Raw genomic sequence first — 27399 nt, 5'->3', positions numbered from 1 at the left:
ATTGCAAAATGAAATAATACTTCATTCCTGCTCTTGAAAAAATTTAAATTCATAGAGAAAACAGAAGGGTTCATGTAAGCATTATATGTATTAAAATATGTATAGTGTATAAAAGATATTTAATGCTATGAGACATTTGAGAGAGCTAAAACTTTCTCCAACTGCCTATATTGAAGATATGAAGAAAAAAGAAAAATAGGGAACTAGCTAATGAGACTGATGTAGATGCAAAAGGAAATTCAATAACAATCTATGAACTTAAAAAGATCTGCATAGAAGATTAAATCAAAAGCAAATGACTCACAGTAAATATTTTTAAAGAGTAGCTTGGTCCTAAGAGAATGATGTCTGGAACATTGACTAAAGTTCAGAATTAGCTATATTTACAGTATTTACAGTGATAAAATAGGCATTTTAAAGCTTGGGACAAGAGGAAGAAGGGATAGTACTGCCCTGCAGAGTAGACAGAATGACAACAGAGGACAGAAATTAGGCAAATATACTCAATAGTTATGTTTCTTTTAGTCACACAAGTAATAAGTACTAAATATGACTTAAAAATCTCTTGAACATAAAATCTAAGTCTCTTATAATTACAATACCCTGTCTTTTCTTTTTTGTAAACTACAGCTTCAATATGAGGTAACAGTATGTAATGGCAGCCAAAAAGATATTATTATTTCAAGTGATATTAAGCAATAGTGTTCAGGGGTGAGGTGAAAGTTCTTCCTGATCAGACCACAACTAGAGTAGTATCTCTCAAACTTTTTGGTCTCAGGATCTCTTTATACTCTTAAAAATTACTTAAGACTCATCTGCTCCCCAAAGAGCTTTCATTTATTTGGGTTATATCTGTAGATACTCACCATATTCAAAATTAAAATATCAAAGTATTATTATTAAAAGTTTTGACCTGGTAGAACTCTTCTAGGCAAGTACAATTTGGGGGACTGAGGTTAGGGAAGGACATGTTGGATATCATAGACCATACCTTCAGACTTGTTGCTCTAGAGTGCTAAGTTCAGTTCTAGGAATAGCAACATAGAATGGTCATTCAGAAAATAAAAGTAGACCAAAGGAGGGTGGCCAACATGCTTAGAGGACAGGAAACCTTGCTTTACAAAGTACATAACAGGACCCAGAAAGATTTAGTCTTAAGAAGAGAATACCTAGGAATTACAGAATTACTGGCTTCAAGTCAGCAGGGATTAGTGAGTCTTCTTGGAGCCAAGTATAAGAATCAGAAGCTGTGGAAATTGTAGCAAAAGGGGATTTAGGCTCAATGGAAGAGTCCTAAAGGAAAACTTCCTGACGATTACAGCTGTGCTGTCCAGAATAATGAGGTTGGATTGTTATTTGTTTTTCATTCTCCCAAAGGACCATGACATCAGGGAGGTGAAGCCATGGCATGCAAGTGAATTGGATTTAAGTGAGGAAGGACTGGACAAGGTCACCTGCCTCATTTTCTCCTTGAGAGAAGTCTGTGTTCAGGGACAAGATAGAAATCAGGATAACTGGAGATAACTGAATAACTCACTGCTATGAATGCAGTGAGAGACCTTGGCCTTTTTAAGCTAAAGTCTTTAACAGGTTTCAGTTTGACTGAGGCAGCATCCATTCTGTGATTAAGGCTAGGAAAGGAATAAGTTGGATAACGACCTCTTTTAAGAGTCAAACAACAAAAATCAATCTGGGAGGGGAAGATGTTCAGGGTTTCTAGTCAAAACAGAAATAATTGTTATTTACATTAACTTTGAATCAATCAAGGCCTAAACAATGACCAAGGGGGGACTTGAAATGGGACCTGCTGTTGGTCAATCAATGTGAGCCAAAGTGATTTGTGTTTAAGGCATGAGGCTGGGAGTTTCTCTTCCACAGAAGTCTTTAAGTAAAAGTGAGGTTAGTTTTTGTTGAGTATATTATAGAAAAGATTCCTGCTTAGACATGCATTATACAAATTAAAAAACAAGAAATGAAGTACCTTCAAACTTGGATAATCTATGGCAAATCAAGGAAATCTGAGGAAGAAGGTAGGACCTAAATCAAGAATTTAAACAAAGTGGGGGACAAGAGAATATAAAACATATTTCTCATCTACCTAGTTAAAAAGACTTTCTCAATCAATGCTGGCTCAGAGTCCTAACATCTGTGGTACCAGTTTTCTGCAGCTTTGGGATGGAACATAGCTATGTTTAACATGGCCTGCCTGGGGCCCCTCTGGGAATTTATTTTTGTTTGTGTGTGTGTGTTTTTTTTTTCCACAGCACTCTATAATTTAATGACAACAGAGGTACTGCTCCTACTTTAAATGTTTAGGCTTATTTATCTAACTCAAAAACACCATCATAATGCATAGTGAAAACCACTTTGGGAGAAGGAATGTTTGCATATGCTAATGATTTAATTGGAATAAAATGTGACTAAAAGCTGGGGATGTGTGATAAAAATTCAGTCCCATATTTGTGTGAAAAGTACAATGTGAGATAGCAGCTTTGCAGGTCAGTGCACAAAAGAATATGAAATGCTTAGTCACGAAGCCTCAAAAAGAATGGACACAAACATTCATCAAAATGCAGCTAGAAAGTGCAAATACAGGAACCTCTCCTCTTATTTAGTTTTTTTGGCAAACAAAATTGTCTACTAGGTGATATTTCTGCATATCTGTAACATGATATAATTGATGCTTATAATAACCGGAATTTATATGGTGCTTTAAATTTTATAAAATGAACAACAGCTCATTTGATCCTCACAATAATCCTATGAGGTAGGTACTACAGGCATTATTATCTCCATTTATACAGTTGAGGAAAAGTAAGTGAGCTAGTTTTCCACAGTCACCAAATTAGAATGGTTTAGGAGTGGGATGGACGGATTCAGTTCTTCCTGACTCTGAGTCCAATAAATCAAACAATCATTAAGCATTCACTAGTTTATACTATTTGCAATGTTGTGTTAAGTGCTAAGGATATAAATGCAAAAATAAGAAAATTAGCCATCAAAGAGCTGATATTGTAAAACTTTATTCATGCTATTTCTTTTATTACAATAACCTTGATGCATTATAGAATATTAGAGAGCTTTCTACATATGAAAATGATTTCAATTAGGTTAATTTCATTTCAATTCAATAAACATTTATTGGGTATCTAGTGAATACTCAGCACTAGGATAGATGCAAGGGACACAAAGATTTGTAAAATGATAATCTCTATTCTCAAGAGGCTTACATTCTTCTGTGGGGGACTATTCAGGTATACAAATAAGTATATTACCAGGAAGAATGTAAAAGACACAAAAGAGAATTTTTTTTAAAAGTACTCTAAAGGAAAAAAGGAATAAGGGGAGATAGCAGCTAAGATGGGCCTTGCAGAAAAAGATAAAAAAGTTGTATTTAATAGATGGGGGTTATTGTTGCTGAATCCTATCTTACTCTTTGTGACCCTATCTGGGGTTTTCTTGGCAATGCTACTGAAGTGGTTTGCCATTTCCTTCTCCAGTTCATTTTACATTTGTATTTATAGCTGCTTGGAATAGTGATTGCTCACATGCCCCCGCCCAAAAATGAAAAAGTAAGTAAATGCTAATATAACAAGACCATAAGTCCTCAGTCCTTGGAAATCTTTACCTAGATTGTACAAATGCTTTTCATGGTACAAGGTACACCTTGAAGTGATTGAATTATTTAACTGTATAATGTGTCTCCTAGAAGAAACCCTATATGGAAAGGAGTACTAAAAATAAGCAGGGATCTAGAAGGGGAAGGTAAAAGGAACAGAATAAACATTTATTAAGCACCTACTACCTACCACAAAATTTTCTAAGTGGTTTACAAATATTATCTCAAGTTATTCCTCGCAACAACTCCTTGAGGTAGATGCTATCATGATCATCATTTTATAACTGGAGAAAATGAGGCAGACATGGGTTAAATGACTTGCTCAGGATCACAGTAAGACTCTAAGGAAGTGTACATACAATTTATATAGTACAACATCTTCATTTACTACTGAGAAAACATTCCTGAAAAGATGTCATTTGCCAAAGTCACATAGAAAACGGAAGCATAATTTAAACATTTGTCCTCTGGTTCAAAAACTCACTGTCCTTCCTTACTGCTCCCCTACTACTTCAATTCACAGTTGACAATTAGATAAGATTATCTTTTAAATATTGAAGTCAACCTGGAGCTGTTGCTTAATACTCTGTAAAGGTCTGTAGGTCACCTTCAAGCTACTGGAATTGGGAAATGAAAAAAAAAATTACATTAAGAATTATTTTTTTAATTTTGAAAATAGTTTTTAATACTATACTCTTCGCTTAAGCACTGTATACCATTGAGGATTCTGTAACTTCAACCTCATTCCACTGTGCTCATATTTTTTTCAGTGTTTATAAACCAGTTCATGCACTTGCATTAATATTCATTTGGCAGATTAAGAAACTGAGGCTGAAAGAGTAAAGAAGTGACTTGTTCAAAGTTATACAGTAGCAATACTGAGAATCAAACCCAGGTCTAACTCGCAGTCTAGTTCTTTCTATCCCACACTAGAAACAATTAAAGGAAGAGGAGATATTTGCCCTGAAGAAAAGCAGACTTGTAAGGGCCTGAGCACTGTGTATTTTACAAGGCTGTCATTTGGAAAATAGGATTTGACTGTAAAGCAGCAGTCATCAAAATCATTTGGTACTAGCTAAGAAATAGAGGGATGCATCAGTGGAAAAGATAAGATACACATGACACAATAATCAAGACCTATAGTAATCTAGTATTTGATAAACTCCCCAACTCTAGCTTCTGAAATAAAAACTCACTATTTGACAAAAATTACTAGAAAACTGGAAAATAAAATGTCAGAAACTTGGCATGAACCTATATTTCACACCTCACACCAAAAATAAGATCAAAATGGGTACATGATTTGGGCATAAAGGATCATACTATCAGCAAATTAGGAGAGCAAACAATAGTTTACTATCTATCAGATCTTTGGAGAAGAAAGGAATTTATGACCAAAGAAGAACTAGAGAACATTGTGAAAGGCAAAATGGACAACTTTAATTACATTAAATTAAAAAGGTTTTGCACAAACAAAACCAACAAAAACAAGATTAAAAGGGAAATACAAAGCTGGGGGGAATTTTTACAGCCAGTGTTTCTGATAATGGTCTAAAATATGTAGACAACTTTATCCAATTTATAAGAATACAAGTCATAACTCAATTGATAAATGGTCAAAAGATATGAACAGACAATTTTCAGATGATGAAATTAAAGCTATTTATAGTCATGAAAAAAGCTTTAAATTGTTATTGATTAAAGAAAAGCACTTTAAAACAACTCTGAGTTATCACTGCACATCTTTCAGATTGTCTAAGATGACAAGAAAAGATAATGATAAATATTGGAGGAGATGTGGAGAAACTGGAACACTAATGCATTGTTGATGGAGTTGTGAAATTATCCAAACATTCTGGAGAACAATTTGGAACAATGCCCAAAGGGCTATACAATTGTGCATACCCTTTGACCATTACTGTATCCCAAGGAAATCAAAAAGGAGAGAAAAGGATCCACATGTACAAAATTATTTGTAGTAGCTCTTTTTGGAAATGGAAGATGAATGGATGGCCCTCAATTGGGGAATGGCTGAATAAGCTGTGGTATATGAAGGTAATAGAGTATTATCGTTCTGTAAAAAAATAGTGAACAAGCTGATTTTAGAACAGCCTGGAAAGATTTGCAAAAACTGATGCTGAATGAAACAAGCAGAACCAAGAATACATTGTACACAATAACGGCAAGAATATGTGATGGATCAACTATGAAAGTCTTAGTTTTTCTCAGTGGTTCAGTGATCCAAAACAACCCAACAGACTTTGGACAGAAATTGCCATCTGCATCCAGAAAAAGAACTGTGGAGAGTGAATATAAAGCAACACATTCTATGTTCATTTTTTTCTGGTTTTTTTCTTCCATGGTTTTTCCCTTTTGTTCTGATTTTTCTCTCCCAACATGCTTCATAAAGCAATGTGTATTAAAATGAATCAATAACAAGAAATTATAAAATAGGGAAATTGACTCTCCATGTGAAAAAATGTTTGTAGCAGCTCTTTTTGTGGTGACAAAAAATCAGAAAATGAATAGATACCCATTAATTTGGGAATGGCTGAATAAGTTATGTTATATAAAAGTAATAGAATGTTATTGTTCTATTAAAAATGATGATAAGCTGATTTTAGAAAGGTCTGAAAAGACTTACATAAAATGATGGTAAGCAAAACAAGCAGAACCAGGGAAACATTGTACATATCAATAACAAGGCTGATGATTAGTTATGACAGACTTGGTTTTTCTCAGTGATTCAAAGGTCCAAGGCAATTACAATAAACTGGACAGAAAATGCCATCCACATCTAGAGACAGAGCTATGGAGACTGAATGAAAATCAATACGTGCTATGTTAAGTTCTTTTTCTTTTTCTTCTGTTTTTTTTTTCTTTTGTAATTTTTTGTTTTTGTCAGATTTTTCTCTCCCAACATAATTCATGAGGAAATATATATATATATATATATATATATATATATATATATATATATATATATATATATATAAATATATATATATATAACAAAAATAATTTTACATGTAACTGGGGAAAATAAAACATTTTTAAAAAAGAAAGAAAATAGAATTTGACTTTTTTTGAGGAAGTTCTATAAGACAGAACTGGAGCTAGTGGATAAGTTCTAGTAGGTGATCTTTCTTTCTCACAAAGAACTTTACAGACTTTAGAGAATTTAAAGAATGGAATGAGTTTTCTGGTGAGGATATAAGGTTCTTGTCCCTGAAACAAGTCCATCAGGTAGGGATATGAACATAACACCTTCTAAGGTCTCATTTAAGATGCCTAAGATTATATGGAGAAAAAAAGAAAAAGAAAAAAAAGTTTGTATAATGTTACAATTGTAGGGAAAGGGGAGATTGAGAGTCCATGAGTAACATGGAGGCTATAATCATAGTTTCCATAATTTGATGTTATTGTGACTTGCCCAGAATCACACAACTAGCAAGTTTTTGAGGCTATATTTGAAGTCAGGTCTTCCTGATTCCAGGCCCAGCACTCTATCCATTGTTCCACCTAGTCACCTACATCTTTCATATAGCACTTTATGAATGGCACTCCTCACAATAGTCTGAGGAAATAATAATTTCTCTGAGGAGAAAAACAGAATCACAGATTTTCCCAAGCTAGTAAGTTTCAAGGCTGAAATTTAAACCTTCTGAGTATAAGCCCAAGTCTTATTCTCTTATCATACTATTTATCAATCAACATTTATTTTATAAATACTCATCAAATGCTTATTATACACAAGGACTTGCATATACTACATTATTTTATGTGAAGGTAAAAAAAAGATAAAAATTAAACAGTCCCTGCCCTCAAGGAGCTTACAGTTTATTGAAGAGTTAGCTATTGAAGTTAACTAAAAGCATGGTCAACATTCTGTGAATCTGTGAAGGGGAATAATATTACATAAAGATAGGGGAAAAAAACAAATTGGAATCAGATTGAAGATAGATTTCAATGCCAGAATCCTTTTTTATCTTAGGGACAATAGTCATTGAATGTCATTATTAAAGAATGTGATTTGCCAGTTCCTAAGAATCCCTTTTTGAAAATGTGTCTCAGATTCAACTCTTCCTTTGTACTTTCCATAGTTACCTCCCCTTTCTAATTCCACATTTAGGCAGTTATGTTATAAAAGCTTAGGACTGTTCCTCACACTTAGCAGAAGCTCGATAAATGTTCCTTGATCATGTTAATGATATTGAAAAAAGGGAGAGTTTTGTGGAGCAATACTTCAGCACATACAGATTTTGCAATTAGGCAGCTAATGACTGCAATAAAATCCAGGGTCTGGTCTTTTACTTTTTTTATTATCCCCCAAAGCCCTAAACACAGTGGCCTGTCCATGGTAGATGCCCATAGCAGATACAAATCTGCTATGTTAATTTGCAGCAGACTCCGGAAAGGTCTTCTTGCCCGGAGTCTCTTGCCACTGCAGTCCTTCAAGGATAATCTTCTCATTTGCAGTTTTTATGGTGTCAGTCCCTATACTGGGATTTACAAAGGCTCAGCCTAAAATAGCCAGCAGTTCCCAGAGTCAGGGGAAGTTAATTGTTTCAGCCTCATATAAAGTCCCTCCAGCCACTAGTAATGCCATATTTCTTCAAAACTCATTTTCACCCCAGCCCGCCCAAGAAGGAAGTCTCTTTGCCGTGTCTCATACACACGTCCTCTTTCTATATTTGTTAAAGCTTTCGTTTTCTGACAGTGCTTACTATGATATACTTATGATACACAGTTAAGTGACCCAGTGGATACAGTGCCAGATTTAGATTCAAATTAGGTTTCAGGTATTTATTAGCTTATAGAATTCTGGGGAAGTCACTTAACCCTGCTTGTCTCAGTTTCCTCATCTATAAAATGGTTCACAAAGAGTCAGACATTACTGAAACAACCTGAACAATAAAATAACATGGTGTATATATATACTCCAAGCTTTCTTCCAGAAAGAGTCCAGCTTTCTTAAATTCAGATTTCATTTAAATGCAGACCATTTTACTACATGTTTATTGATTATGACAAAATATAAACTCCCCATTTGAATTTAAGATACTTGTAAGTGGCAATTGTTTCATTCTTTGTAATTGTATCCCCAATGCCTAGCACAATGCATGGCACATAATAGATACTTTGTAAATGCTCCTTAATTAAATGATTGATAAAAATCTGCTTTTATCCTCGCATCTTCAATTAGAGGGTCAATTTCTTGAGGACAAGGGCATGGTATCCAGGGATATTCTGATAAATAATTAATAACCTATTCTAGGGGAAATAAAGTATATACTTAAAAGTTGAATTTCTATTAATCTTTTTCCCAAACTTTTTTAAGTCTGGGCAATCAAGAAAACAATGAATCAAGTTCTGATTTCTATTGTTGGCTGATTTCCAATGCATAAATTCTCCCAATGAAAATTTTATCTCACAGTCCATGTCTGACCCATAGTAGGTACTTAATAAATGTTCATTAGCTGACTGACTGCTTGGCTTTAGACAGCAGATTTAAGCTGGCTCCAGTACAATCCTAGCTCAATTCCAACTTATGGCCAAGCCCCACCTATTAGAAAGTAATTTGTACACTTCAATGATTAGACTAATCAGAGTAGTAGCACATTTTACAAAGTGTTTTTCTCACTTTAAAAAATAAGTGAAGTAAGTAGTGTGAGTAATATTTTCCTCATTTTGCAGATGAGTGAATAAAGATTCTAAAGACACATGCTCAGTCTCAAAGCAAGGATAAAAATTCAGGATTTCTGACTCAAACAAAGGTACCATCCTTTCTTTTAGCATCTTATTAAATACTTGATGAAGTAATGATGATTTATGAAGAAGGAGAAGGAAAAGGAGAAGGAGGAGAAGAAAAAGATTTCTAGAAACTCAGGAGTTATTCTGCAAAGTGATGATGATAAAAAGTCATCTGGAAGCAGATGGAAAAACAGCAAAGAAGCAGATGGAAAAGAGGTAACATTTTTTAAAAAAGGAAAATGTGCTTGAGTAAATTATATTTATAGCAATAGCCTATGTTTATATAGCCCTTTAAATAAGTATGTCACAGATCTCATTTTTATTATGGGGGTAACATCCACCTCCCATATACCTATTTTCAACTTAATAAACAGTCTCTGAGTGGATCCATTGCTAGTGGCAGAGGCAAAATTTGAACCCATCTTCTTGATTCCTGTTCTAATATTCTATCTCATATTTGCCATAGCATCTCTCTTATATTTTATAAGCTTCCAAAATGCTTTCCTTATCCAAACACTATAAGATAAGCTCAAAAGATAATAGATTTAAGAACAGAAAAAGAATCTATGAGGCAATTTTATATAGGAAGAAATCAAAACTCTGAGAATGTAATTGACCTACCTATGGTCACACAACTAGTGCAGGTCTCAACCTTAATTCTTCCTGGATTCAAAGTACCACATTCTCTCTATTTTTGGTATCACATTCTGTTATGTTACTCTTATTCCCACTTTTCAGATGAGAAAATTGAGGCATATATTGGTTAAGTGACTTTCCCATAGTCATAAAGCTAGCAAGCAGCAGAATTATCTCGCAAATTTAGGTTTCCTAACTCCAAGGCTAGGAAGTTCTCTAAATTACATTATCTCCTGTTGTTCATTGAAGTCAATTTTGCTGCCTTTATGTCTCATAGTATAATTAAATTCAATGTATATGTGTGTGCATGCATATTTTCTAAATTTTCATCATAATTCCATGTATTTTATGTGTGATTTTTTGTTTTGGGAGGTGTTTTGGGGGGCTTAAGATAGTTCCCATTCAATGTACAACATTTTGCAAGTTTAGGAAGGCATTATTTTCACCAACATGTTGACTTCAAAAAAAAGAAAAACTGAGCCAACACATTAACTATGTTATGCAAATGAAGTCAGCTGCTCTGTGAATTTAATCACAGAAAGTGACCATAGAGTGGGTAATAAAATCTACATAGTCCAATAGGAAAATGTGGAGAGTCCTATTATATCCAATAATTCAAACACCAGCACACAGAATTTAATATAAATTGAATTGAATCCTACACACAACTCTTTGTAGATTTTGTCTATCGATAAGACACACTTTCATAAAACCCAGCAAGTTAAAAATACAGACTGAAGCCCATTTTCATTTTCATTTCATTCTCTTTTCAATGAAACACTGCAAAGGTAGTAACACCACATAAATATTTATCAAATTCCATATCTCTCTTTGTACTGCAATGCTAAATGAAAGTATCCTTCAGCCTGCATGCAAAAACCCCACACAACTGTTTCACTAAACTAAAATGAGATGCAAGTCATTTGAAAGAACAGAAAAACACATTAAATAAATTTATACACCTATATGTATGTGTTTGTGTTTTTCTGATTTTCACCGACTTCCTATGGGTCCTATAATTAATTCATCTCTACATTCATTCATTCATTGACTGTTTAAGTAAAAACGCATTAAGTAACTATAAAGTGCAAAGAACTGAGTTATATACTGAGAAATAAAGAAATTAGACTAAGAAGTAGTCTTTATCCTCAGAGAGCTTATATTTCAGTAGGGCACATGAGATGTATACATTCATAAATATAATACAAATTAGAGTTTGAGTCAAGTATGAGGGAGAAACCAGCATATTATTATATTTGTGGTCACCATTTACCACAATTTCTAAATGTCACTTAAAATTTATGGTGTCAGAAAAAATCCAAAAGCAGTTCCATTGATGATGTTTTTATGGCAATTTTATAACCAAGGCCAAGTTAATAATAAACATAAAAGACCCCAAAGACCAGAGGAAGCAAGATAAGTAAATCTTTTTTTAAATGTTAAAAACAATTTCCTATTTAGGACAGAAAGGCCACATATAGAGAAAAGATCACAAACTGTTGTCTTATCCCATTAGAATTAATTAAGGTGATTGTTATTTTTTTTAATCACTAACTACTTATTATAATATTAGGAGAGAGAGCTTGATGCACATTGCAGATGTTATTACAGATTCTAACCAACAGTCTTTCCATTAAAACCCAAACTTCCTCCAACAAACAGCTTGGAAAAGGTCAAGAATAAGGCACCTGATGAAAGGAGTAATAAAAACATGCTGTTCACTCTTTCCCAGAAACATCTAATCCTTTCCCCCACCTGGCTTATATGACAACTACTAAGTTCATCAGAATGTAATACAGTGTTCGAGGCTCCTCAGGGAAACATTATTTTCATTCTGGAATAATTAGAGGAGAGAAGTCTAGAGTGAAGGTTAAAAATCCACAGCCATGGAAAGTCCCTGCTGTCACTGGGTCATAACTCCGTTCCTTTTGGTTTGATCTGGACCCAAATGGAAATTTTAGGGGCAAGTCTGGGCCAGAATTCAATGAACCTCTTTTGAGTTAGGTGAGTTGGGGTAAAAATGTCACTTTTTAAAACGAATGGTACAGGGGAGGAAAGTCATTCAAGCTGGGCTTCTCATAAATAACTCTGAAACTGCCAAGCGCCATCTGTCTTCCTCTTTGACTCATGACTGAGGAGTTACCACAGAAGTCTGCGGGAAAATAACTAAGGAGAGTAAGAATCACAAATCATATGAAATGTGAAGTCTGGTGCCTCAGAACATGAGGGAAAGAAGGTTTTTTATTGCATTCGTTATATTAGGCAATGGATTGGATGCTACAAGAGTTAACTCTGACTTCATACCAAAACTGATGCTTTTAGCTCTGACAAAACTCAGAGACTATAGTCATACCTTTCTTGTGTGTCCCTGATTGTCCTTCATCCACTCATTAAACTTCCCCCACAGCACCCTTCTCATCCCCTTTCCACTCTACTAGGCTGGGTACTGAGAGTATTACAAAGAGCTAACCATCCCAGTAGGAGAAAGAAGCTATATACATAGAAATTTGATAGAATTTCATCAAATCTTTGAGGGCAAGAACCGATTTTTCTCTTTTTATAAAAAGCACAATGCACAATGGTTTAGACAAGGTAGGTGCTTAATAAATGCAAAATGAATTCAGCTCAGGGGTCAGCATCTGTAATAGTTTTGGGGTACTTAGAAGAGAAGTCATTTCTCCCTAGAGATATCAACAAAAATCTTTATGACTTTTTCACCTCACATCAGACTTGAAACCAGGGATTTATTTTTGCCTTTCTTTGTAACCCTAGTGCTTAGCACAGTGCCTCACACATAGCAAACACTTGAAAATTTCTCATCACAAAAATATTTATTGTTGTCTGGAGGAGGTGGCATTTGGGAAATGGCAAGAAGAATAAAAATTAACAGGGGGGAAAAGGAGAAAGGTCTTGGGGACATAAGGAACAGCTGGAACAAACACACAGAAGTTTGGGGAGATTTTTGCATAATAGCAAGTGGTATAGTCTGGCCAGAATACAGTATTCAAGAATCAGAGCAGAATGAAATGAAGTGGGGGTGGTAAGATGGGAACAAATTGTGAATGACTCTGAATACTAACCTAAAGTTCTCCAGCTTTTCCCTACTGGAAACTAACCTGGCAGAAACTGAAGTTTCTAAAGAAAAGTATAAGGGGAGTCAACCTATACATTAGGAGAGCAAATATAGTCTAATGGAAAGAGCACTGCATTGGGAGTCAGGACACCTGGGTTCTAGCTCTGGAAGTTATTTCTTTGTTATGTCACCTTGGGCATATCACTTTAACCATGACCATCTGTTTCCTCCTCTGAAAAATAAACAGTTTGCTAAAATCAGGGGTTCTTATACTGGGGTTCATAGGCCAACCCCTTTCACAAAAGTTCATGGATAGATTTCAGGAGGTGTGTGAATTTGGATCAAGGAACAGGGAATAATTGCTCCCTCCCCTTTAATTTCCTTTCTAATCATGTGACTATTATTTAAGCACTTAAAAACATTTTTTTTAAGCAATCCATAAGCTTCACCAGACTGTGAAAAGGGTCACACACACATTCACTTTAAGAATGTCTAAACTAAAAGAACACTAAGATCTTACTTAGAACCAAAATTATAATTATGATAAGGTTGTTATCAACAAGGACGATGAAATATAAATAATATATAAGGTGACCCTTTAAAAATTTGTATTGTAAAAGCAAGACAACCTGAATTAGCACTGTAATAAAATCACAAAGAATATATGACAATACCTCCAAATTGGTATTTCTCTGAGTCCTAAACCTGGGAATGAACACGCTATACCAATAAAGATAGGGCAAGGTTCTACCTATAAGGAATGGCTTTCTAGTATGTAATACAGTCTGCTAAGAGTTTCTATCTGTCATAAGGTGGGCCCACCTAGTTAAATAAGGAGAAGCTAATCACTAGGAGAATGGTTGATAGATAATATACAACTTGACCAAGTTATCTGTGAAGCATAAATACACAAATATATGCAATTATATATTAGCATCTACATTTGTATTTATGCATATTTGAATAGAATGACCCTCATTGATGAGGAGGTCTATGAGGGACAATCTTTACTAGAAGTTATACCTGTACCAATGAAAACATGGCTAATTGTATTGAAGCAGGGGAATATATGAAATTATAGGCTCTCTCTGCCATTATCATAACTATCATTTCTAACTTGAGACAATCCCTGACTTCTGCTGACACAGTAGAAATGGAAGAAGGCTTTCTGCTGAATAGACTTAGCCCTAAGATTATATAAAAGGTAGGGGAAAAATGCGGGTTAGAGAAGCTGAAGCCCCATTCGTTTCTATATTGTCCCTTTCTCCCTTTAAAAACAAACAAAACGAAGAAAAAACTGGAGGATTTCTGTTAACAGTGCTATAAGAATTCACATTGCAAAATATTAGATTCAAAATTTGTCATAAAGAGACGAGCATAGTATCTGTGGTGAAGGGCTACAAACAACACTGTCTCAGTTATCAATATACACAATGCATACAAAGATGCCTAATAAATTGGAAATCCATCAAATAATCCCAAATGAAAGGCACCCTTCATTTTTTATTATATTGTAGCCAAGGTGAATTATTGTCTTTATTTGTTCCCTCTTCTTTTCCTTCTTTTCTTTTTGCTTCCTTTTTGCTTCCCCTGCACTGCTGATTTCATTGGCATGGGAAATTCCTGGTGTGAAAATTACCTTCATCAGAGCACATCAGCAATCCTTGTGTAATTTGAGTCTTAGAGAATTGCCTTGCACAATGAGAGGTTAAGTGAACTGCCTATGATCACAAATCCAGAATTTATCAGCAGCAGAATTTAAGGCTTTTCTATAACACCTCTCTTTTTAAAAGCCTAATTTGTTAAATTTGAGTGGTTTGTTGGTGTTTAAATAATTTTAAAACATTTTATGTAAAAATACTCAATCTGCAATATGTTAAAGTTCAGAGATATCATTAGAGAATAAGAAATTTGATTTGGTGCTACATAGTGTTTGAAATAATATATTAATTTATAGGGGACAGCTAGGTGTTGATGTAAATGAAGTGCAGGATCTAGAGTCAGGAAAATTCCACTCCCTGAGTTCATATCTGGCCTCAGATACTTACTAACTGTGTGATCCTAGGCAAATTTCTCCACCCTATTTTCCAAAGTGCTTTAGTTTCCTTATCTGTAAAATGAGCTGGAGATGAAAATGTCATTCCACTCCAGTATCTTTGCCAAGAAAACCCCAAATGGAGTCAGGAACTGTCAGAAATAACTGAACAACCACAAATCCATTTGTAGAAAAGTTTTGTGAATTGATGATGAGAATTTCTTCTTGAACCCACTCAAATATGTGTTCTCATTAATGTGTTAAGCATTTGGTACTAGGGTCAATCTTTAATGACAAAGCTCACTGAAGGAAAAGGCCCTTCTCACCACAAAGGGAATTTGTATGTTATTATAAAAGGTTTAAAAATATTTTATATTATGATAGAATTCCAAAATATTGCTACTCTGAGAGAACTTACAACATGATTCATTAAACAGAACTTAGAGAATGATTGTTCACAAATAATAAATAGCCCATTTGTAGAGTAGTGTAGTTACAAAATCTTTTGCATAACTTACCTATTTAGAGCTATAGGACAATGGAGGTTTTTTTGGGAAAAGTAAGTATTGCGCCTATTTTATACATTCAAGAATGAGGCTCCAACGGGTGAATGAATCTTGTCTTCTAGGTTAATTGGAAATAAAGAAAAGATAATTCTACTTTTACAACCAGGATCTGAATATATATTAACCTCATAACACATCCATTATGGAAGGTCTTAAAAAAAACAGACTAGAAACAGGAATTAAGTAAGAATTGTAGCTAGGGATTCAGGATTCAAAACAAAGAGAAGCAATCTCTTTCTGATACTGCAAAGGTGTAAAGGAAATGCAGCTGGTGGAACAAGGGTACCATTAAGTCATTTCTGTAGGTCAGAAGGGGAGCTAGGTGTTAACCTAGTATAAACAGACTAGAAAGCTGACCTACCAGTAGGTAGAGATCAAGAAGACTTAGCTGAGGCAAGATGCAGAAACAGGGCAAAGTGAGACCTTTTAAAATGTGACAGTAAAATGAACCTTTGTTTAGTGCATACTATGATCTTTGTGTTTTATAAACATGGCCATCTGTATTTGATTGTTATTTTTGTGCTTGGGGGGATTTGTCTTGCTAAAAGTTTTGTCTCTCATAAAGGAAATTGGGTCGGCCTCACTTAGGCAAGAAGAAATGGGGGGTAAATAGGTCTTAGGTTGGGGGGGCAGTCATTGCCATATAAACACAGGCCCCTCTCAGAACAGTTCTCAAGATTCTGAAGCTGATATAATTCAGTACTTTAACAGATTCATGATGTCCTTGAGGTGAATACTTGCTCAATAAATATAGTTCCATATCTTCTCATCCTATGCAATTTTCATCAGTGTTCTTTCAGAATCTCAGTAGTCAGTCAAGTCAATCAATACATATTTATTAATTATTTACTATGTATGGGCCAGATTCTTTGCTAAGCACTGATATTTTAGAGGAAGAACTGTAGCAATAGCCCGATTATTGGTCTCCCTGTATGGTCTCTCCCCATTCTAATTTATCCTTCTCTTAGCTTCCAAAATGACCATCCTATAGCTTGAGTATGACCATGATACTCCACACCCCTCCTCACTCAAAACTCCAATTACCAACATGATCAAATATATAACTGTCAGTTTGGCTTTTAAGATCATTCACCAATTCTTTCCTTTCTATTTCCAGGCTTCCTACATTTTAATGTCTTCCAAATACCCAGTGATCAAGCCATACAGGCCTTCTCTGTTTCTCCCAGATTTCCATTCCCTGACTACATGTTTCTCACTGGTTGTCCTTCCTGCCAGGAATGGTCTCCCTCCTCACCTCTGTTTCTGCATTCCTGGTCTTCCTTCAAGACTCAACTCAAATACCTACCTTCACAACAGATTTTTTCCAGGCTTCTGCTTCCTTTCTGTCAAAAAAACCTGCCTTCTTAAAATCAACCTCCCCATTTAATTAAAGGTTTATTCTCTTATTTATTTAACATTGTCTATATTCTGAACTACCTAGTTTACATGTTGTTTCCCCCATGAGAATGAAAACCTTTAGGACAGAGAATGCATTTTTGTCATTATTTCTAAAAATAGTGCCTGACACATTATATGTCCATAATAAATGTTTCAATGATTAATCCTGCAATAAGAACTATGCCCAAAAGTCTTCGATGGTTTTAGAAAAAGGTTTAAATTTCAACACAGTAGCCCTCTGCTTACTCCTTGAAAATTATATCAGTCTCTACCTATAAAAGCCCTCTGCTCTGATTAACCATGTCACTGACCAATACACTGTCACCAGGGAAATCCACTGAGTAACATTGAGCCTCAGTTTCTTTCTCTGTGAAATGAGGGGATTGGGCCAAATAATTTCTGAAGACTCCCCTATTTCTAAATCCCATGATTCTATTTCTATATATACATGTACCGTAATTCAAAGAAAATCTGAAAAATCAGCTCAAATTTTCAACCAATGTGCAATATAAGATGTAGGTCACTCCAAACATATTCCTTTCAATTAACTTAGATAAATCAAATAACCAAATTGCCATTCAGGTTTCTCATGTGTCTGTATTTTTTAAAAGATAAATTACTGATTTCAAATATATAATGTGTGTATGTATATGTAGTAAAATCTCTAAATTGTGAAGACTATATGTACATATATATATAGAAAGTGTACTATACATATATGTACATATGCATATATATATTAATGTTACAGCATACACTAAGAATGAAATCTATAGGGAAAAAAGATTAAGTAGCATCTTCCAGACTAATGATTTAAATTATAATCAAATCTACTCTAGTTGGAGCTCTATTTAATCCATTTAAAATGCATAGTATTAAACATTTATTAAATGTCTATGCACAAAAAATATTTTTAAAATGTCTATGTACAGTAAAGAAATTCAAGGTATAGTTCTGTTTCCTGAATTCCAAAAAAAAGCAAAACTATAATGGGAAAAAAAATAAAATAAAAAAGAATCAACTAATACAAATGCAGTGTAGCATATAACCATATCAGGATTGCTCTCATTTCTAATACAAGAAGGTATTTTTGTCTGAAGAAGACTATTGGAAAATGACCACTAATTAAGATTAGAAAATTATGCAGATTTTTGAGAATGTGAAAAAAGGGAAGAAGTTTGTTCTAAAAGATAGCAGACAAAGAAAGAAATAGCATTTTATGCATAAAAGCAGCAATCTGGGACATATTTTATTCTGGGCCCCCAACTAAATTTAGGGACAAGGATCAAATCTCTGGATAGCTGAACTCAATCATTGGTTAGCAACATAAATCCAAATGAGGTAGGGTCATTCCATCTAAAAGGCCCAGAGATATCCAGTTTGTCCTTTGAGGAAAGACTCATTAACTGAAGAAAGAATAAACAGCCTAGTGCCACAAATGCAATTCAAACTGTGACTTTTCGCACTTCACCAGAGCAAAGGGCTGATGAATCATTCAATAGCGCTTAAGCTATTGCTAACCCAATAGCATCATGCTAATGACTACTCATGTTGGACAACCGATTGCCAAACTTATCCTCAACACTGCCTCAAGTTGGCAAGAGTCCAAGCAATCATTCTGCGTCAACTTCCACGGGTTTATAGGTTGCTAATTAGCTAAATTCTTGCAGAGGTGAGAGGGGAAGCAGCAACATGGTTGTGAATATTATTATATAGAAAATCTAATCTTCAGGAAAGATTTCAACACTCAAATGAAATCTTTATTTCTTACAAATAGAAAGAGATAGTAATGTAGGTAAGAAGGAAGAAAAAGTTATACAATGAGGAAAAGAATAGATTAAGACCTATAATTTAAAAAAATTAAAAGTCTCTTATAAACAGCTGATTAATTCAGAATTTATGTGACAGTGAAAAGAGTCCTTGACCAGTACAACATAAGCAAAGGGAGGACAAGAAGAAGGAAGGAAAGAAGGAAGGAAGGAAGTGAAGGGAGGAGGGAGGGAAGGAGGGAGGAAGAAAGAGAAGGGAGGATAAAGAATGAAGGAAAGAAGGGAGGAAGGAGAGATAGAAATATAGGTGTATATATATATATATATATGATGCAGAGAGAGAAAGAGAAAGGCAGAGACAGACAGAAAGACAGAGAGAGACAGAGAGAGAATTTATTGTTTACTGTATGTACCAGGTTCTGTGTTAAGGTCCTAGAATAAAAATATGAGCAAAAAAGATGGTCTCTACTACCCTCAAGGAGTTTACCAATCAAGTACATTACACATAGTGGACATTTAATGAATGGTCCTTGGATTTGTTGATCTAGTTTCTGGTCCCAGATTTATCACTCCCTAGTTCTGCAATGGTGGGCAGTTATTTCCCTCTCTGAGTCCATTTCCCTCCCCATCATTTGTAAAATGAAATAATATTAGCAACTATACTTCAAAAATTATTTGGGGAATGAATGAGATAATGTGCTTAAAGAGCCCAGAAAACTGTGCAAGATATTGGAAGCACTGTTATTAATGTTGTCAATGATGTCAAATATATTTCTATAACTCAGAGCTCAACTGAGGAAATATAGAAGAATTGGAGTGATGATGGGTATGATAAACAGAGGATTTTAATTTATTTTAAAAATATAAATGAAAGCTATCATATTCTCAGAGCCAAAAATTAAAAGGGCAGTTTTTCATCCTAAGTAATTATATTCACATTTTACATTCTAACATTCAGGATGAGAAGAAAAAAAAAATATATATATACAAATGATAAAAACAGAAGATTCTCACCTAATCAGTCCTATAATTTGTTCCATTAAAAGGGTACAAGATGGAATGTCTTTAAAAAAACACAACAAAACAATTTCCTTGTGGCTTGATGTAGTTTAAAGATGGGGTTGTCAAGGGGATAGGACGGAAAGTCCAGGACATTTTCTCTTTATGCTTGTCCAAATCCAGGGTCTTATACCTTGTGGCCTTATGAACTCAACTATTAAAAAGCAGCTAAAATACATCTTCAGGTCTAATCCTGTAGTAGTTTCGGCTAGCATGGTGAGGGAAGTTCACATGTAATAATAGCTGGCATTTATATAGCTTTTCAATGTTTGTACAGGGCTTTACAAATATCATTCCCTTTTATCCACACAACAACCCTAGGAAGTAAGTACTATTTTTCTCCTTTTTGGGGGTAGGGGATGTGAGGCAATTGGGATTAAGTGACTTGTCTAGGGTCACAAAGCTAGGAAGTATTAAGTGTCTGAGGCAAAATCTGAACTCAGGTCCTCCTGACTTCAAGGCTATTATTTTTATCTACTTAGCCATCTAGCTGCCCCAGTAAATGCTTTTTTAAGACCCATTTTTCAGATGAAAAAACAGATGTGCAGATCTGCTCAGGATCATACAGATAGTATGTGTATGATGCAAAAACTGAACTCAAGTCACACTGTCTCCAAGCTAGCACTCTACACACAGTGTGAAATTTGCCAACTGACTGACGGGTATACTGGACATTCTTTTTCATTTCTACACAATCGATTGAACATTTTTATAGACCAATGTTTACTTATACTCTATCATACTCAAGAGAACTCCAGAGTTTAACTATATTTTTCATGTGCTACAAATCAGTCATTTATTCAATCAATTAGTCAACAAGAGATTATCAAACTATTATCATATATTTACTTTACACTGTGCTAAGCACTGATGTCACCAAAAGAAAAGGTAAAAATACTATTCCTAGCCTCAAGGAATTCATTCTGTTGGAAGAGACATTTCCACACATGGAAATAATTATAAGATATAAACAGAGTAGAAAGAGCACAGTCTTAGATGACACTAATAACAGTAGCCCTGCTAAGGGAGGCCTCTTGCAGAAGGTAAGATTTTAGATGAGTGCTAAAAATAGCCAGAGAAACTAAGAAATGGAGATAAGGAGGGAGAATATAATGGAGAATAGCCAGGTTACAACACAAATGCAGCCTAATTCATTTGAGGCATATTTCAAGCTCCAATGTACTACATAATTATTTTAATTATCTCCCATTTTTGTTATAAAAACATAGGGTCATTGAGTTATTATTAGTTAAAACGGCCTTAGAAGACATCAAATACAACTCTCCTATTTTATGGATGAGTAAACTGAGGCACAGAGTGGTTGTGAATTGCCCAAAATCATATAGCTAGTGAACACCTGAAGCAAAACTTGAAATTAAGTTTGTTTTACTTCAACTTCATGACTCTAATCACTATTATTTATCCCTAAAAAACTGTTTCTCAGAATTGGGAGCTAAATCTAAAATTTAAGTATTTCATAGGTGCTTCTTTTAGTATATATTGGTTAGTTCTGCTGAACTAATATTTCCTCCCTCCTTTTTCTTCTTTACTATAAGAGATGGAGGGGCAAATAAGGGGAAAGAAAGGAGAAATACATTGGAAAATGTTGGTGATATAAAAAACAAAAGAAATAATGTATTTTTAAAAAATACATTAATATGAAGTTGATGTTTGGCAGACAGAAGATAAATACACTGTCTACTCCAACTGTATATACTTTTATACCTTTCCCTTCATGGGGATACGATCTAGACCTGCAATTTTATTAGAATAGGGAGCTCCCAGGTACAGAAACTAAATTTCATCTACTAAGACAAGTCAGTATTTCCTTTGTGAGTCACACTTGTAGAGAATTATATGGAGCAAAATGTAAAACTATGGGTCATGACTACATGGGATTGCATAACCCAAAGCGGGGGTTGCAAAATATTTGGCAACAGTAAACGATTTCTGAATGCAATGACCAAAAATTAATTCAAAATCAAAAGTGTATGTAATGAATCCAAGGTGTTTCTGGCAGCACTAGCACATACTACACTGTATGATTTCATGGCAGCCTTGGTTCTGAATACAAAATATTTCTCACTGAGCATGCATGAATGCTGTCAGAAACACTTTGGCTCAGATTCTAGAAGGGGTAGCATAAATATTTCTTGTGTGAAAAAGGGTTGTGATGGAAAAACTTTAAGAAGCCCTGGTGAAGAGTAGTGAGATTAAGTGACTTATCCAGGATCATGCAGAGAGTGTGTATCAGTTTAGACCTGAACTTTAGAACCTGTCTTTTAAGCAATAAGACTAGCTGTCCAGTACACCAAGATGCCTTTTACCCTTTTTAATTTAAGTATTAAAATTCCTTTTAGATTACATTTATGCTAGTAATAGTGATGGTTGTTATAATAGTGTATTTTGTTTCAAGGCCTTTGCAAAATACTGAGATGACAAAGCTAACTTTAAGAAACTTACAGTCTGGAAGAGATGATTGGTAAAACATGCATTATTATCAGAGAAATAGTTGGATTTATATATGTGAATATATCATGCATAGGTATTTATACATTACAGAAGAATACATGAGTATAAACACAATTCCATACATATATGGGAGGCTGAATGGGTTATAAGGGAGCCACTACAGCAGAAGTGGGGAATCATATCTTTTCATCTTGAAAAACAAATTTATTATAGACAATTAATTTGCAAAACCTAAATTATCTGTTTTTATACCAGTACATGTATGTACATACATACATACACACACACACATACACACATAACCCTTGATTAAGGCCAGGTTATCTCAGAGCTTGTCAAATGTCAGGGTTTATTGTTTAAAGCTGTAATAGGCCCATGAAAAATGATAGAAACCAAACAATTGATTCAATATCATTACAGAAAACAGCACCATGGCAAAAGGAAGAAGTAGGATATGAAATCCATTTGAGAATCCATTTCACACTTCTAATTTAAAGCCAATTCTGCCATAATTTACTTTACTAGGTCCCTATATTTTCATGAGGGTCAAGAGTGCAATCAACAGAGGTGACAATAGTTATTTGCAGCTATCAAAAGATAAAGTGACAACAGTAACTGAGCCAGTGACTAATAAAAATCCTGGGGCTCCCACTGAAAACTGAATTACTAAATCAAAGAGCCTTGTCCCTTAGTCCCCATGTGAATGCTATAACAAAAGCTTTTAACGTATGTCAACTTGGCATCAAATGCATGTTTGCAATTTTACTGAGTTCAGTACAATGCAGTTGGACTCACTGGTGCATAAACCCATCATTTTGCTTCTCTACGAACATTTACAGGCGGTAAAGCAATCACTTTTGCCTTTATGTTTAAACTTACCACTTTCGTCATCTATGTTAAACCTTCCGAGACCGCTGCCGTCCCTGATAGAGTACTGGATCTCCCCGTCCCTTCCAGAATCCTCGTCTCTCGCAGTCACCTGCAACACACTTGTTCCAATCCGGGAGTTTTCCTTTACAGATCCAACCACAGCAAAGTCTGGGAAATAAGGAGTATGGAGGTTTTCATTGACATCCACCACTTCCACCTCCACAAAGGAAACAGATGACAAAGATACGGGGCGTCCTTTGTCTTTCGCACGGACAGTGAGGTTGTAGAACTGTTGCTTCTCATAATCCAGCTCTTTACTCAAACGGATGGCTCCGCTGGCTTTATCAATCTCAAATCTCCCGTTATAGTCGTTCACCAAGGTGTAACGCACCTGACCTCCCAGACCAAGGTCCGGATCGTGGGTCTCCAGCCACGCAATGACGGTGCCCACCGGAAGATCTTCAAGAACTTTCACACTGTAGCTAGTTGGTATAAAAGTAGGAGAGCAGTCATTGACATCATCCAAGAAAACCTTAAGAGTAACTACAGAAAACTGCTGCTGGCCACTCTCAGATCTGTCCCTAGCCTCTATTTTTAAAGAGTAGTTTGCTTTGGATTCCCGGTCCAGTTGGTCGGCTACATAAACTATCCCAGTTGAACTATTGATGGAAAATTGCTGTGCGTCTGTTAATACTGAATAAGTCACTTCGCCATTAGATCCCAAGTCTTTATCCCGGGCTTCCACTTGAATGATCTCAGTACCGATACTTGAGCTTTCTAGAATATTAACAGAGTAACTCTCCTGCAAGAAAATGGGCCTGTTATCATTGGCGTCCTCCACATTGATGGTCAGTAACCTCCATGAGGATTTCTGGGGCCTCCCTAAATCATAAATGGTAATGTTAAGGAGGTAGAGATCCGTCTGTTCCCGGTCCATCGGCATCAGGACTTTAAGCTGACCTGTCTCCATGTCAATGTTGAAGCAGCTATCTGTATTCCCATCAGAGATTGTGAAAACCACTTTTCCATTGAAACCAGAGTCAGCGTCAAAGGCTTTTATTTTCAAGATATTAGCACCAACCGGCATGTCCTCCTTGACAGCGATATCAGAAGGAAAGGATTTGTCAAAATGGGGTCCCTGCCTGTTAACAGAATAAAAGTCAAAAAAACCATCTTCTGAATTCAGCCTCCCATTGGCCTTGGCTTTGATGAGCAGTTTCTCTGCTAATTTTTGTGCCACTCTAGTTTCTCTACAACTGAAGCTCTTGGAAGATACCTTTCCCTGTAAGACTGAAATATTAACAAACATGGCGTCTGCAAAATTCTCTCCATCAGTGGCTGTGATCCTGAGGCCAAAGTTACCATTCTTTACACCAGAATTAATCAAGGACTGTTTAAGTTGTAAGACACCTGAGTCAGGATTCAAATAAAAAAAACCAAGTTCATTTCCAGAGATGATTTTGTACTTTACTAATTCCAGTTCATCAATATCGATTGCTGAGACAGCAGTAATGTGCCCCCCGACAGGAAAGTCGTATGAAATGACTCCCTGGCAGGCCACTTTTTCAAACAAGGGTCTGTTGTCATTGACATTTCCAATGCGAATGGTCACATTGACCTCACTTTCATGACGGTAAGGTGACCCCCAGTCAGAGGCCCTCACAATGAACCTGTAATTTTCTGGAGAGGATTCAAAATCCAGTTCCTCAGTTGTACGAATAACACCTGTAAACTGATTAATGGAAAATGGGAGGGCACTAAGGCTGGCGATACTGTACGTGATATACCCATTCTCTCCCTTGTCCTTATCAGAAGCTGAAACGGACAATACGCTTGTCCCCACCGGTACGCTCTCATTCACAAAAGCTTCATAGGATGGCTGCTGGAATTCAGGAGTATGATCATTGGCATCTTCTAAGCTGATGGTGACTTGTGCGCTCAAGTCCCCTTCTTTGTTGGATACTCCCAGCTCATAAACTTCTTTTCTGCTGACATCCAGGGGCTGGGCTGTGACTATTAGACCAGACCTTGGATTAATCTTAAAATACTCTGCATCCTCTCCGGGAGATATTCTGTATTCCACCCCTGGGGGCTCTGGGCTTAGTTTAACAATGGCGACCACAACTCCAGGAGGTGAAAATTCACTAATGGTGACATTATAGGTTTCCTTCTCAAATCTGACAGGGATGTTATCTTTCTGGGGGTTGGCGATGTGGACTACTTTTACTGCCGAGAACTTCTGTGGAGAACCCTTGTCCTTTGCTTGAAGAGTGAGATTGTAGCCATAGGGAAAGCTCTCCCAGTCAATTGACTTTCTCTCCTTAATTTTGTACTCATTGATCCATTTCCCTTCCTTTACTAGAAGAAACTGTTCCAAAGGATCTCCAGCTACAATGGAAATTGATTCAATCTCACCATTTGCACCCTCATCTAGGTCATCCACATTAACCACCGCATATGTGGGCTCCTTGTCCAATGAGAAGGGGATGTGTGTAACCACACTGATAGTTGGAGCATGTTCATTGATCCGTTCAATATGAACATAAAGTTTTGCTGTGCTGCTGACACCATTGTTACCATAAAGTTTCATCCCCCGGTCCACTGCCAAAACTTCAAGGTCATACCTGTTCTTCTCATCATAATTTAATCTCCCACTTAGAGAGATCACACCACTTGTAGGGTGAACAGAAAAGAGGTCAACTTTGTTTTTAAAGTAATAGTAGAATTCACCATTAGAACCAATGTCAGCATCGGTAGCTGTTACTTGGGCAATGCTAGTCCTTAAAGGTGTGCTTTCTGCTATTGTAACAGAGTAGGTTGTTGGTGAAAACAAAGGTCTCAGATCATTCATATCCAAAACCTGTATATTCACTTTGGTCCATGCTTCTAGATCCTCTCCTCTGACAGAACCTTTTACAATCAATAAATAATTGTCTTGTATTTCTCTATTCAGAATGGCTGAATTGCCACCTTTAGTTCTTATTCTGAGGAAACAAAAGTCTGCAATGATGACTTCCTCTGCTTTAAAGAAGCCTTCTTCATCCCCAGACACTATTCTGTATTTGATGTCCCAGGAAAGATCTGACAAGATAATACCCATTCTGCTCTGGCTGTTGACATAGGTCCTTGCTGCTGAGTTCTCATATACTGTAGCATTATAAATGGAATGTGTAAAATGGAAACCCAGAGGTCCTGTCCCTGGGAGACCCTGGGAAACACTGGCCAAAAGCTTGAGAAGCAGGAGTACAAGGCAGGAGGGAGGGGGTCCTGTCCCCGTACAGCAACCCATAGTTATATCCATCACATCATTCTTTCATCCTGGGGGGAAAAAAGACAGAGAAAAATAAATGAATCTAAAAGGAAACCCGCAAGAGGAGAATATTACATATGTGTTTTATGTGTGTGCTGAGAAATGATGTATGTTATTATATGTCCTATACAGAACAACATGTGTACACATAAAATGTTTGGAAATCTAACAAGATTGCAATTAATTCAAAATATACTAAATCCATAAAGAAAGATTATGTTACTAACATTTTACTACTTCTTTTTTGAGCGATCATGTTTATTTTTAAATAACAATGCTCATAAGCAATTTAGCTCAGTAAAATAATCTATCTATTCATCCATCCATCAATCCATTTATCCCTGAAAGCAAAAGACCAAAGGGCCCATAAACATTTCATTCAATAAAATGCATTAGCAAATGGAACTCTAAGGGGGCTAAAATGGAATAATAGTTATTTAGATATGCACTTAAGGAACTACAATGGAACTTCTAACTCTCTTTGTTAGTTATCACAGAAGTTCCAGTCCTCTAGAATATGGTGCCCCTACCAAATTGACTTACTAAAAAAAGAATGAAAGTTGAAACATGTAAAAATGGTATACTAGTCAGTCAGTTAACATTTGTTAAGCACCTACTGTGTGCCAGGTACAGTGATGGGATACAAAAAAAAATTTAAAAAGGCAAAATATAGTCACTGTCCTCAAAGAGCTAGCTATCCAATGGAGGAGACAATATGCAACTCTGTACAAACAAGCTATTTACAGATTAAATTGATCAAAAGCAAGAAAGTATGATAATTAAGAATGATAATGAATGAGTTCTTACAGAAGCAAGGAAGCCAGGAGGCAGAGTGAAG

General features: G+C 35.6%; 1 protein-coding gene across 5 annotated transcripts in view; it reads right to left on the bottom strand.

Moving 5' to 3' along the window:
• Positions 1–27399, bottom strand: part of FAT3 (FAT atypical cadherin 3) — a 699235-nt gene that overhangs the window by 504285 nt on the left and 167551 nt on the right. For all 5 annotated transcript variants that reach the window (XM_031960969.1, XM_031960968.1, XM_031960971.1 and 2 more), the window contains exon 2: positions 23261–26569. In XM_031960969.1, the coding sequence (XP_031816829.1) occupies positions 23261–26552 (3292 nt within the window). In that variant the 5' untranslated portion in view covers positions 26553–26569. The remainder of the gene's footprint in view (positions 1–23260; positions 26570–27399) is intronic.

This window comes from Sarcophilus harrisii, chromosome 3 (genome assembly GCF_902635505.1).
Source record: "Sarcophilus harrisii chromosome 3, mSarHar1.11, whole genome shotgun sequence".
NCBI classification, from domain to species: domain Eukaryota; kingdom Metazoa; phylum Chordata; class Mammalia; order Dasyuromorphia; family Dasyuridae; genus Sarcophilus; species Sarcophilus harrisii.
The sequence above is the reverse complement of the archived record's forward strand: the minus strand, read 5'-3'. Positions and strand labels throughout refer to the sequence as shown.